Source organism: Daphnia pulicaria, chromosome 5 (assembly GCF_021234035.1).
Source record: "Daphnia pulicaria isolate SC F1-1A chromosome 5, SC_F0-13Bv2, whole genome shotgun sequence".
NCBI classification, from domain to species: Eukaryota; Metazoa; Arthropoda; class Branchiopoda; order Diplostraca; family Daphniidae; genus Daphnia; species Daphnia pulicaria.
Window position 1 is genome coordinate 5,573,980 of NC_060917.1, and position 13,078 is coordinate 5,587,057.

At 39.9% G+C, this 13,078-nt stretch overlaps 3 protein-coding genes across 3 annotated transcripts; 2 read left to right on the plus strand and 1 right to left on the minus strand.

The window, feature by feature from the left end:
• The first annotated feature begins 1,635 nt into the window (after nt 1–1,635).
• On the plus strand, nt 1,636–3,907 carry LOC124341032 (WD40 repeat-containing protein SMU1-like). Its single transcript, XM_046793919.1, has 9 exons — nt 1,636–1,768; nt 1,836–1,902; nt 1,987–2,130; nt 2,206–2,320; nt 2,387–2,805; nt 2,867–3,090; nt 3,166–3,460; nt 3,537–3,689; nt 3,754–3,907. The coding sequence occupies exons 1-9, from the start codon at nt 1,743–1,745 to the stop codon at nt 3,850–3,852; spliced, it is 1,542 nt and encodes a 513-aa protein (XP_046649875.1). The 5' UTR covers nt 1,636–1,742; the 3' UTR covers nt 3,853–3,907.
• On the minus strand, nt 3,849–6,166 carry LOC124341047 (BTB/POZ domain-containing protein 17-like). The gene is made up of 8 exons (XM_046793943.1): nt 5,922–6,166; nt 5,723–5,863; nt 5,539–5,650; nt 5,286–5,481; nt 4,900–5,216; nt 4,603–4,830; nt 4,440–4,537; nt 3,849–4,355 (listed from the first exon to the last, which is right to left on the minus strand). The coding sequence occupies exons 1-8, from the start codon at nt 6,039–6,041 to the stop codon at nt 4,065–4,067; spliced, it is 1,503 nt and encodes a 500-aa protein (XP_046649899.1). The 5' UTR covers nt 6,042–6,166; the 3' UTR covers nt 3,849–4,064.
• A 27-nt stretch (nt 6,167–6,193) lies between these two features.
• LOC124340888 (dipeptidyl peptidase 9-like) lies at nt 6,194–10,677 on the plus strand. Its single transcript, XM_046793658.1, has 15 exons — nt 6,194–6,298; nt 6,575–6,834; nt 6,905–7,260; nt 7,341–7,481; nt 7,557–7,656; nt 7,745–7,921; nt 7,990–8,176; nt 8,240–8,384; nt 8,448–8,674; nt 8,746–8,872; nt 8,942–9,114; nt 9,175–9,294; nt 9,351–9,646; nt 9,706–9,817; nt 9,888–10,677. Exons 2-15 carry the CDS (start codon nt 6,605–6,607, stop codon nt 9,978–9,980), a joined length of 2,484 nt encoding a protein of 827 aa, XP_046649614.1. The 5' UTR covers nt 6,194–6,298; nt 6,575–6,604; the 3' UTR covers nt 9,981–10,677.
• The last annotated feature ends 2,401 nt before the right edge of the window (nt 10,678–13,078 follow it).

Genomic DNA, 13,078 nt, shown 5'->3' on the forward strand with positions numbered 1-13,078 from the left:
CCTATCTTGTGTGCACATATAGTAAATACAAGAGTTGATCGGACATCTCTACAGCAATATGCCCCGTCTATTTCTAGATTTGTAGGGTCGTTGGAACCTGAAACTTTTTCGTCCTTGACTCTCGTTCGTACCTCGCCGAGCCGAGAGGTGAAAATGGAGGAGGAAAAGTGGGCCATAAAAAGCAGCTTAAGGTATGACAAGAAAAAAAAAAGGAATATAGGCGCTCATCCGGTGAGTTGTTGCCGGTGAAGAACGAAGAGAGAGAGCCCACCAGCAGCAGCAACAGCACAAAGACATTCGAGACCAAAAGTGGTCGCTCGGTCGCCCTAATGCAGGTCTCTGCTGGTCTACTGCTGTTGCACGGATGGTGATCTAGGTGAAGGGCAAGACAAACAAGAAATGGAAATGGAAACACAGCGACGACGATGGAGAGGCGAAATCACTCTCGCTTTCTAAAAATCTAAGGGCGACTCTACTATTTCCCTCTCTTATTCTTTCACATAGGTTCTCTTTTCTTCTATTAGCCCGCGTGGTGTGTTTCTCTTTTCAAACTTCTTTTTCCCTTTTTCACCGAATACATGTTGTGTTATGTCATCGCAAAACTAACAGCTCGCCAGCAGCTTTTTCTTTCCTGTGATTACTCAACAAATGGAAGGGAAAAAGAGTCGCGCGCGCGGTGGGGAAAACTGGCCAACTTTTGATTAAATACACACGCTCTTTCATTATTATTATTACTATGATTTCCATTGTTCCATATCTCTTTTTTTTTCCTGCCTTTCCATTCGACCAGATTTTCTACTGCCGTATAGTGTGTTGTATAACTGCTGCGGAAGAAAAATGTTGACAGGGTTTCCACAACTTTCCCCGCTCTGTAATAATTGAAGGATGTCGCAAGGACTTTGGGGGCTGTCCTTATTTCCAATCTTTTCAGCTCAAATACCATCGGGACTATAAGCGATACATATATTCCGTTGCCAGCATTTATCTCTGAAATAAAGGCAGGAGATCAAGGTATTTCATATTGTCGGTGCATAATATAATGGGAAAGGGGATAAACTATATCGCAACTTGCCGACCAACGGTCGAGGCGAACCGGTCAAGCCAATGACAAATGAACGGCCAAATCTGTGGAATTTGCGCACGAATGAATCATTCATGGCCTCGCCGTCTGGACAAAAGAAAAAGAAAATAAGAAAAGGATTGAGGACAGCTTGTCCGTGACTCGGATCGATAATATAATGGAATGGCGAAACAAATCCAAGTCAAAGCAAACTTATACATATAATTCTTTTAGACGAAGGTAGGTCACTCATTCGGGCGATGGTCATTGCTATTGTTATGGCTATACTTGCAATTAATCGAATTAATAATAAGCTATTTGACTACATTTTATGAATTGCTGTAATTCCTATTTTGCGACAATTAAAATAGCATATCGTAAATTTCTTGATTGGGACTCTATCCCAACCAAAGTTTGTTAAATAGACAATTCATCGGAATTATTAAATCCAAATTAATTTCTAAGATTAAGAACATAAGTGTAATTTAAGTATAAGGGTAATAAAACCTCTGAAAGACAATGTTGTCCAACTTAGCAACTTTACTTTCTTTGATTTTCAAATTTCGCACGAAACTCTCTAGTTTTAAAAGTGACCTCTAGATGGCTCTTGAAACAAACAAACTTGTGACAGAAGAAGCTCCTCGGTTTACAATTTGGAAATTCTTAAAAATTGTTTCTGAAAATGTCTATTGAAATTGAATCAGCCGAGTAATTACAAACATACATTTTAAAACATTGAGTTCCTAATGTAACATGTATTTTCTTAATATTCTAGCGTTATTCGTCTTATCCAGCAGTTCTTGAAAGAGTCTAACTTGATGAGGACCCTCCAAGTGCTCCAGGTACCATGCCGGTTTTTGTTTTCTTACTCAATGTTGCCGAAAACAATATTCATGAAAAAAATCTTTATCTTCCTCATAATGTAGGATGAAACAGGCATTTCTCTCAACACTGTTGATTCAGTTGAATCATTTGCAGATGACATTCTCAGTGGCCATTGGGATACAGTTTTAAAAGCTACACAATCTCTTAAACTTCCAGACAAAAAATTAATTGACCTTTATGAACAGGTATCAATCTCTCTTCAAGAATCTATGCAAATTCTAGAGTTTTATTGTCATAGTAACGGGTTTTACTATTACTAGGTCGTTTTAGAATTGATAGAGCTCCGTGAGTTAGGAGCAGCCAGATCACTGCTCCGTCAGACAGATCCCATGGCCCTTATGAAACAGCAAGAACCTGATCGATATTTAAATCTAGGTAAGTTCTTCTTTTTTAGTCAACCCACCGCCAGTAATTTATGATTTTTTTTTTTGTCTTCCATAGAAAACCTGCTGGCTAGGTCTTATTTTGACACCAGGGAAGCATATCCCGAAGGAAGCAGTAAAGAAAAACGGAGAGCAGCCATTGCTCAAGCTTTGAGTGGAGAAGTGTCCGTGGTACCACCGTCTCGTCTACTCGCTCTACTCGGGCAATCTTTGAAATGGCAACAGCATCAAGGACTTTTGCCTCCCGGTACCAGTATCGATCTTTTCAGAGGTAAAGCTGCCATCAAAGAACAAGAAGAAGAACAGCCACCTACTCAGTTGACTAAACACATCAAATTTGGACAAAAGTCTCACGTCGAATGCGCAAAATTCTCACCTGACGGACAATATCTTGTCACCGGCTCTGTTGACGGCTTTATTGAAGTTTGGAATTTTACCACAGGAAAGATTCGTAAAGATCTCAAATACCAAGCTCAGGTAATCAAGAAATGTTCCCTTCAATTTCAAATCACTATAACGTGTTTGTTTTTATCTCCAGGACAATTTCATGATGATGGAAGATGCTATTCTCTGCCTAACCTTCAGTCGTGACTCTGAAATGCTTGCTAGTGGCTCTCAAGATGGCAAAATCAAAGTTTGGAAAATTCAGACTGGCCAGTGCCTACGCAAATTTGAGAAAGCCCATAGCAAAGGTGTGACCAGTATGCAGTTTTCCAAAGATAACAGCCAGCTACTGACAGGATCGTTCGACATGTCCGTCAGGTAAAGGCAATTGTTCCCAGCTTTTAGTGAAAAATAATCGACCACCTATGCTGATTCTTAAACTTTTATTTGCAGAGTCCACGGTTTAAAATCAGGCAAAACTCTGAAAGAATTCCGTGGCCACACTTCCTTCGTCAACGAAGCCATTTTCACAGCCGATGGTCATCACGTGTTGAGTGCTTCTTGTGACGGCAGTGTCAAAGTCTGGAGTATGAAGTCGGGCGAGTGCGTCTCCACCTACAAATCGCTGGGCGGTTCGTCAGGCGGTGACTTGACGATTCACACCATCACCCTCCTACCCAAGAACCCAGAGCAGTTTATCGTCAGCAATAAGAGCAGTACCGTAGTTATTATGAATATGCAGGGACAGGTAAGAGAAAAATCTAAACGTTAATCGCCTATCGCTATAATAATCAATTTGGTTCTTCATTAAAAAATGCGCGTAGATTGTCAGATCATTCACCAGCGGTAAGCGTGATGGTGGTGACTTTGTTTGCTGTACCCTATCACCTAAAGGCGAATGGATTTATTGCATCGGTGAAGACATGGTGCTCTATTGTTTCTCCATCGCATCAGGCAAACTCGAAAAAACTTTAACGGTAATTATTCTTTCTCGTCATTTCGCTGCTGGTTGTCGTCTTCATTTCTCCATTTCTGATTTAGGTCCACGAGAAAGAAGTCATAGGCATGAGTCACCACCCGCACCAAAATCTCCTATGTACCTACAGTGAAGATGGATTTCTGAGAATGTGGCGACCTTAAACTTTGATGACGAATCTATTTTGAACGAGGAAAAATACAGGTGTCGTTTTGTGAAGCTAGAAATGACTTTTCGATTTTCACAGCAAAGTCATCAGATTGGAGTTGAAACAACATGATGGTGAAACACAAGGCATAAATTTCATTCATAATTTTGTGCTGCTTCTCTTGGTTCCTGACTTTTTCGTTGTTAGCCCGTATGCACTTAAGGTGTTTCATCTTTCCCGTCGCTTGTAAGGTCGCTGAGGTAGAATGATGAGTTGGACCTTGAGCGTGTCACGCTTGGGCCCAACCAGGAAAGGCGATGGTGGACTATTTGGCTGTGGCCGATCACAATCGAACCGATCCGGATTGATGTCCGAGTATGTCAGTAAGTTGTCATATCGCAACACTGGTTCTTCCTGCGAGAAGATGAAATTCCGGACCGTCGTGCTTCGCACATGTTCAACTCCGCCGTGTACACCGTAAACCAGCACAGCTACACGGACGTGAGCTTCAATAGGGTCCTGCATCAACAAAAGTTCAACAATTCAGAATGGCGCTTCAATCAATTTTAAAAAAAAAAAAAAAAAGATTAACGATGAAACGACCTTTAGCATAAGTGACAGTCTTACTGTACGCAAAACTGTTTCTGGAACTTCGATATTTCCTTGCCAGACAATTAGACAGCAAGGCCGAAACCACACTCCTGTCACACATTCAAAAAGGTATGTAAATTGAAATTGGGCTCTCAGGGTATGAATGTTATTCTACCTTTGGGAGAGAACTCGATAACCCACTCATAGGCGTCTGTTTCAAAGTCGGCACAAGAAGCCGGCGAAGAGAGCAACAGAGTTCTCGTGTGGTACGCCGGTAATGAGGGGAAATTCTCCAGTGTTATGTGAGTGCCCCATTTTTCGGAAGTGTAAAGACGCGGAGTGAACAACTGGGAATCGGGATTGTTCTGTTGCAACAGTGCTTCTGTGAATTCTTCCCTTTGCCCTATTAAGACGTAATTGATTACTGGAATGAAAAATCAATCGTCAACTAAACGTTTGTGGTTCCTTTTACCTGAATGAAATGCCATTGCAATGGCCATGCGTTCGACGAAGAATTCTTTGAAGCGCTGAGTGAGCGAACAGAGAAGCAAATCGGCCAGCTGCCTCGGAGTCATCATTGGAAATCTGACGTACGAAAACACTTGACGAATAAGGTTTTCGTTAGGATCATCCTGAACCTCTATCCACTTGACTAGACAGTGGAAAAGAGTCATTTCGTCGTAAACGGCCAAGTCGTCCATGTGGATTAGAGAAATTAGTACGTCAACTTCACAAGTCCCGAAGTCATCCTGTGCCGCAACGCTTTGAAAGTTCCATCGAACGTAATCTCTACATAAGATATGAACAAATTACATAGAATTAACATTTATTTTATAATAAGGATTCACTATTTTATACCTGCAAGCATTTGCCAATTGTTGATGACCACAGGCAAAACTGTACTGCAACCAGTTCATTAGCTGGTTACATCTTGAAGCAGAGGGGATATTTTCTATCATAAAGTTCTTACAAAGGCTCATCAAATCAAGTACATTATACTTGTCAGCTAAAGCCATTACTGGCATCACAGTTGCATGGGAGATTTGTATCCGCCCTGAAACAAAAATTCAGTTATATCTCGGTGTACTATTACATTTGAGAAGTATGCTACCTGTATATAGGTAAGCCAAAAAGTCCCCAAACACATTACAACACTGTGTAGGCTCTTGCAATGTTATTCTCTTGTTGTGAGATTCTGTCCAGTTGGGATTCATTAGCATTACCTATGATCAAAAGGATGAAATTGTTTATTCTAAATATTAAAATAAAAATAGGTTTAAATGTTGAGGCCCTACATGGAAGACTTCACTAGAGGCACAGAGTATCAGACGATGAGCAAGGTAATCTTTTCCACCGACAACCAAGCACACATCACTCATTAATTTATCAGCATACAATTTTGCTATTTTATCTAGCACTGTAGATGAATTGTCCACCTGTAATTCATTTAATGTTTTAAATAGTTGCACTCTAGTTTTTCAATTTAAAACTCACCTGCAGTCCATCAATATGAACCTCCTCTTGAGAAGATTCATTCTGCTGTGTCTCTGTGTATTCCCTTGTACTGTAATAATCATGCTCATTTAAAGGGCCTGGGCGATTGTGGTGATTCATAATAATAAGTCAGTTTTGAACACTGCATCCAGAATATTGAATGAAATAATTTTTCTTTGGCTCAGCACGAGTTCGAATTATGCAAGCAGGGAGGAAACAACAACATGCAGTTTAAGCACAACAAAATATAGCAGACTACACCGAAACGAATCAGCTGGGAGTGGAAGCCAAACTTCTGCTACTGTCAGAAAATTTGCCACACAGAAACAAGAGTGTCATCATTTTGACATCTAACACTTTCGAAATCTTCCTAGTTGGTGAGCCCGTTAACGCTATTTAAGTAGATTTGTTCGTCCAATAAAATTAATTTATATCAGTATTCAAGAGTGAATAAAAATATACATGTTTACATTTCTAACCCTTTCATTGAAGAATTTTCCAAGTAGTGACAAACTATTGAACTAAAATGTAGTTGGAGACAATAGCTTTTGAGAATTACATTGTGATGCTAGAAGTATTTAGGAGTTAATTTATTATTTCAAGCTATCTAAATCATTCCTCTAAACTAATTGTAGATTACTGTGTTTTTTAAGGAATCCTTTGTCCACTGTAGGACTCGGATCATGGAGGACAACCACCTTGTAAACAATCCCAGAACAAAAAACTGGGGGGATTCTAAACAAGCAGTTAGGGAACTGCGGCGTCAAATCTCTTGTCTTTCTTCCAGAGTACCATCAACATTTTCCTTCAGACAGCTCTCTCCATCACTAATAAGGATTTATTTCCTATGTTCCCCATCAAATGGACGAGAGACAACTCTTTTTTTCTGTGATGTGGATGCAACTCTTGCTTGGTAATATCTTCTCAGGGATTGTAACACAAGTAATTCATCATGTGTAATAATGTGTTGTTTGAATCAATAGGGAACTTGAAGGTTCTCCTCTAGTTTGGCATGCAGCAATAGACCCAAATTTTCAAGTGATGCCCACAGTTGGCAAATTTTCTAAAGAAGAGCAGTTGCAGTGGGAAAGAAAGAGATTAGTTACATCTGGAATTACTTCTTATGAGCTTCATCATGAATCTGGAAGGCTAATCTTTCCCGCCGGTGGATCTATGTTCCAGTGCATGGACCCAGGAAATCATATCGTGAATTTACAACCTATCCAATTAGAAACGAATTGCGGTGGGGCTCGCCTTAACTGTCAAATCTGCCCGAATTTTTCCGAGTTAGTAGCCTTCGTATCGAATTCAGATGTTTGGGTCGCGCACACCGAGTCAGGTAAAACAATAGAATTAATCCGAGCTAGTTTTCGCAGCATATTAAAATTAGCCGGTACGGTTATTTTCTCTACATTTTAGGAAATGAACAACGATTAACATGGGTCCATACCAACAAAAATAGCTTGGCAGCAGATCCGTTAAGTGCAGGAATCCCTTCTTATGTTATTCAAGAAGAATTTTGCCGTTTTCAGGGCTTTTGGTGGCAGCCTGTAATGACTGGTAAATATTGACCATAGTTTACTATACCGAAAAACAATCTGGTTCACCACAACAGTTTCTTTTCTTTTTTTCAAGATGGCATTTTTCGAATCCTTATAGAAGAGGTGGACGAATCCGATGTAGGCATAATAAAGTTTCCGAGCTTCAACGGTGATGGAGGGATGGAAGAATATAGGTTTGAGAAAGAATTTTCACGCTTTTTTGAAAGTTGTCAATAGAAATTGTTAATAGAACAGCTAATTAATAATAACTGAAATAAATAGGTTCCCTCGAGCAGGAACTCCGAACGCCAAATCGGATCTAAAGATGGTCACCTTTCAACTCAATGAAAAGAACGAATTTGTTGACATTCAGTTACTTGAATTGCCACAGCCCTTAGGAATAATGTTCCCGTCAGCCGAATATTTGACTCGAGCCGGGTGGACACCTCAAGGCGACCAGTAAGTTCTAAAATTCGATTCATTGGCAATCGCGTTACGCAAAATCAAAACTTATTTTTATTTTCTAGCGTCTGGGTGCAACTGGTTGACCGTTTGCAACAGAAACTTGATTTGGTACTTATTCCAGTCCACTTTTTCCGACCCTGTCGTGCCACACGGAGGGCTAATTTTATCGAAACCAGTACGTCATTGTCTCCCATATGCCGTCTGCCAGCCCAGATGTTATGCAGTGTCTTCAGTCAAAATTGGATCAATGTACCTAATCAAAAGAAATTCCTTGCAAACTAAAATGTTTAATACTCCGTTGGAAATTCTTAGGTCCACGATATCCTGCATTTTCTGCCATTGGATGAACCGGACATGATGCGATTCATTTTTGCTTCCGAAGAAACTGGCTACCGTCATTTGTACCTTTACACAGTTCAGCTTGCTGTCTCCCCAAACAAGGCCTCAATTACTGACGGTAAAATTTTAATTTTGAATGAGTCATTTCATTCAAGATGAAAAATCCTGTTTGTTATGCTAGGAGTTTGCCGAGCCACGCAAGTTGATAAACAACCATTGACTAGCGGTGAATGGGAAGTGCTAGACCAGTGGTTGTGGGTGGATCATAAATTCGGACTGGTCTATTTTATGGGATTGCGTGACTCTCCATTGAGCTCTCACTTATACGTCACATCTTACAACCGACCAGGTTCAAACATTGTTCGTTTGACACAGAATGGCTACTCGCACACTGTTTCCATGAATAAGGTACAACTGTTCAAAAATTCTGCTTGCTTAATTGTCATTTCTCAAACCCCTTTTGTTTCACTGATTTGAAGGAATGCACAATATTTGTGACAGTCTACAGCAATACTCAATCGATGCCAGCCTGCCAAGTAGTGGCCTTGGAACCTCCAGCCGATTTAGTTCATCCTGTACCCCTGGCTTTCTTAGTCGAACCAGCCCGTTAGATCCCATAATTTTATATATAAAAAAAAGATATAATAATAATGATATTTATTTCATTGCCAACAGTTCCAGATCAGTGGTATCAGCCACCAGAACTATTCAGTCACGTGATCTCTTCCGGTGACAGACTTCACGGAATGATATTTCGACCGCACAATTATCGACCCGGACAAAAGTATCCAACCGTTCTCAACATCTATGGGGGCCCTGAAGTTCAGTTGGTCACAAATACGTTCAAGGTATCTAACATCTATAAATAACCTCAAGTTTATCGATTCTCAATTCAAGCGCTTTCACAGGGTCTGCGACAATTACGACTGCACATGCTGGCCGCTCTTGGTTATTGCGTCGTCACCATTGATTCAAGGGGATCGCAAAATCGCGGCGTCAACTTTGAGAGTCACATCAAAGGACGATTGGTAGGAGACTTAAGTTTATACTTGTCTGACTTTCCTCAACCGTCACGTTATTACAGGGCACAGTTGAGCTTCACGACCAAGTTGAAGTGTTGCAGTGGGTAGCGGAGACGATGAGCTGCATCGATCTCAACCGCGTCGCAATTCACGGCTGGTCATATGGTGGATACCTCAGTCTCCTTGGATTAGCTCAATATTCCCATGTCTTCAAGGTTGCCATTGCTGGAGCGCCAGTCACTTCATGGAACTTGTACGATACAGGTTACACCGAGAGATATCTGGGTCAACCGCAGACCAATCAAATCGGCTACAAGAACGGATCCGTGCTGAGCTACGTGAACCAATTCCCAGATCAGTAAGTCATTTAACAATCCAGTCATTCACGGGTTTTCCAATTATTTTGTTTTTGAACAGAGAAAACCGGTTGCTGATTATTCATGGGATGATCGACGAAAACGTGCATTTTGCCCACACTAGTCAGCTAATCAATGCTTTAGTTCGGTCTGGGAAACCCTATCAGCTTCAGGTTGGTCTTAACCAGTTCTTTTAAAAGCATATGCGACTAGTTTTTTAATTATCAATTCAATTCAACACAGGTGTACCCTAACGAGCGCCACAGTTTGCGTCATTTAGATGCTAGCGAGCACTACGAAACCGTCTTACTTACATTCTTACGCAATTGTTTATAGAATGAATTTAAATGGGGAGAATGGGATACCTCTTGGGAACGAGAGAGTGGTTCTTAATTTTGTGACAACCTATTCGTTAACGAGTATAACCTTGTGTTTGTATGTGTCTTGAGTTTATGTGACTGTGATTCATCCATTGATGCGCATGTGTGTTGTCACTGCCATCTTTATCGCCTCAACGGAGGTTCTACAGTGTCTCAGTATATCGTCAGTTAATCACTCCAGGACGAAGGGGGCTTGCTTCACTTCAAACATTAATGTATAGTAGCAGTCCATGAAGAAACGGCACTATTTTTTAGCCACTCTATTTTTGATTTTTTGTTGATTTCTTTCCATCGTCTACGGTGTTACTGTGCGACCGCACGGCAACACATTGACTCAACTGTTATTTTGAGCGGTGCCGCACGGTCCTCGGTAGCTTTTTTTCCTTCTTTCTATATTCTTTTGTGCTTTTTGCGAGAAGAACATTTGGGCTAAAACTCTTTTGATGTTTAGGAAAAGGTTTTTGTCGCATCTTGCATCTGCATTTTTCGCGCATATGCTTGTGGTGATTATAAATTGGCAGTTGAGTTCTTTCGAGCCCATGTTGTTTGGTTTGTTTCATTTCTTGGCCCCCTTTCCTAATATTCTTGTTCTTTTACTTTGACGGCTACGCTGTACTATTTTCTTTCATAAATAAATTCATCGCTAACTTCCATTGCCACTAAGTTAAGTGTTTGGACATTTCTAATTAAAACTAATGCTGTCAATGATCTGCGAATTTAGTCTGTCAGTAGCAAAAACAAAACCAACAAAATAAAAACCCCACTAGTGTGCCACCATTGGAGATAGAAAAAGATAGTAAATAAACAGAGTAATCGGGATTTTGGGAAAATATCAGACGATGGATGTATTCAATATCAGTTAGTTTTAATATGAGATAAGTAAAATCGGTTATTTGGAGTGGTATTCGCTGGGTGTCCGACCTGGGTTCCCTCTCATACTTCATTGGGCTGCATACTGGGCCATAATTGGACCACCTTTCGTTTACCAATAAACGGTAACGGTTGACAATCTTGAGGGGTTGATTGCGACCGACACAACTTCTAGATATATAGGTTCATGATGTAATGTTGTAGCTTTGTAGCGTATATTGGTGATGATGAATGAGCACCTAGCGGTGCTAGGTGATGTCTAGACTAGTGGTTGACTAGTGGTCGAGGTGGTTGACTAGACTAGTTACTTACTGATTTAGTGATTAGTAATAATAATAAATGTGGCGAAATAAATAAATTTCACATTTGAAATTTGGAGTACAGTTACCGCGCCGATTTACACACAAAAGATCAGTAAGCACAGTTGCCAGTTGCCGTGAAGTGATCGCTCAAATTTGTTGGTCTTTCTTAATGAATATGGCAACGTTTTCCGCAGTCCAGTTCCAGATATTAGGTTTTATCAACCGTCAAGTTAGCCTTGAGAAAGTGTATAAATAGTCTCGTCACTTGAATTCAAGCATGGTCAAAATTTTGAACATGAGTTTGATTTGCATGTGCCGAAGAAGCAGTTGGAAAATGGTGTTAGATTTCGAATATGTAATTTGCAGGTAATTTGGTTTCAATTAATTTGCAGTGTCCAGTACTGTTTCATTGTTACATAAATGTTTACTTTTTTAAGGCAAATTATTTTCAAGATGGTATAATATTTCTGCAGCATTAAGTCTGAAGCAATTTCATCAGTGAATGTGAGGTAAGATTTTGAATTCCTTGAGTGGTCACAATAATTTAAACAGGATGAACCTTAAAATGTCTTGATAGGAATTGCCGTCTGATTATCCATTGGTGATTTTTATTTCTGATAAGAGTTTTATATCCATGTTTCTTCTCTGTTGATTATTTGTCTAACTTTCTGTTTAACTACAGGTTAATCTGGATGCAAGTCTTGGAGAGGTCAGCTAGCTGCCTTCTTTGGGAATTCTTTTGGTCTTGCGATAGAACCAAGCTAAAGGTATATCAATTTGGGAGGCTTATTGCTTGAGATGTTCCTTCACATGATGTTGTAATTTGCGACTGAGGCTTGGTTCTGCTGGACATGCCTGCGTCTATTATGGTAGATCTTGCTCTTTGTTGATACTGTGGTATCTGATACCCAAATGATTGGGTTTGTCTTAAGATATTGGTTATCAAATTTTTACTGATGTTGTTCATTATCTTTAGGTGTAGTTGTATGGTGGTGGCAATAATCTTCTGGTCTCTGAGGATGCCTGGATGCAAGTCTGCAGTTGAGGTAAGGTTTGTTTCTACTCGTTTCACAAATGCATCGTCGATTAGTGATCTCTCTCCATTTTGGGGTTTCACATTTGCAACGGCGCTAGATCAATGCTGTACGTACCAGCTGGTGACTTTATTCAATGAGGTGCACCTTCTAGAATACTACTGACACTTTTTTATATAAGATCTTACTAGAGGACATGTTTTGTAACTTCTGATTTTGAACATTTGCAGGTGATTTATTCTCAAATATAAATGGCACTTTCGTGTTGCTACCGACTGCTTGTTTCAAGGTGGGTGAGACGTCATTGGTTCATGTTTGTTTTCCGTTTTCGAGAATCTTACCCCACCATTGCAATCTGTCGTTGATTGGTGTTTGAAAGTTCTCGTAGATAAAAGTGGAATATTCATCCACTGAATGATCTTTGTGATTATATCGGTCAGATTTTATTCCAACAGAACTTTTTGTACCTTCTAGTACTTTTTGTTTGCCATGAATTGGTTAGATTTACTGTTTTCTTTCTTTCAGAGTTTCAGGGTTTCACCAAATGATATTTTCTTCATATTCAATGGAATCTTTGTGGAGGGATCGATGGATATCATGGTTTAAAATGGTAAAGCATTTTTATTTATTAAGGCTTAATATGCAGTATGATGAACCTTAAAATGTCTTGATAGGAATTGCCGTCTGATCACATTGATGATTTTTTAATTCTGAAACACATTTTATTGCGATATTTTATCATTGCACTGCCGATTCCTCACCTGCTTTTTTCTACTACAGGTATGGTTGGGTGACTTACTGCTTGTTTATGAATAAGTCAGCCTATTTTGGTGTGAAGGATGAAACGG

Bases quoted from the DNA above. Each gene is read 5' to 3' on its own strand.
- LOC124340888 (XM_046793658.1), top strand. From the start codon at position 6,605: ATGGAGGACAACCACCTTGTAAACAATCCCAGAACAAAAAACTGGGGG. The intron at 7,261-7,340 runs GTAAAACAATAG...TCTACATTTTAG, and splicing joins GGTCGCGCACACCGAGTCAG to GAAATGAACAACGATTAACA. The intron at 9,818-9,887 runs GTTGGTCTTAAC...AATTCAACACAG, and splicing joins GGAAACCCTATCAGCTTCAG to GTGTACCCTAACGAGCGCCA.
- LOC124341032 (XM_046793919.1), top strand. From the start codon at position 1,743: ATGTCTATTGAAATTGAATCAGCCGA. The intron at 1,903-1,986 runs GTACCATGCCGG...CTCATAATGTAG, and splicing joins GGACCCTCCAAGTGCTCCAG to GATGAAACAGGCATTTCTCT. The intron at 2,131-2,205 runs GTATCAATCTCT...TACTATTACTAG, and splicing joins TAATTGACCTTTATGAACAG to GTCGTTTTAGAATTGATAGA.
- LOC124341047 (XM_046793943.1), bottom strand. From the start codon at position 6,041: ATGAATCACCACAATCGCCCAGGCCCTTTAAATGAGCATGATTATTAC. The intron at 5,864-5,921 runs GTGAGTTTTAAA...AATGAATTACAG, and splicing joins TTCATATTGATGGACTGCAG to GTGGACAATTCATCTACAGT. The intron at 4,831-4,899 runs GTAAAAGGAACC...ACGTCTTAATAG, and splicing joins TGCAATGGCATTTCATTCAG to GGCAAAGGGAAGAATTCACA.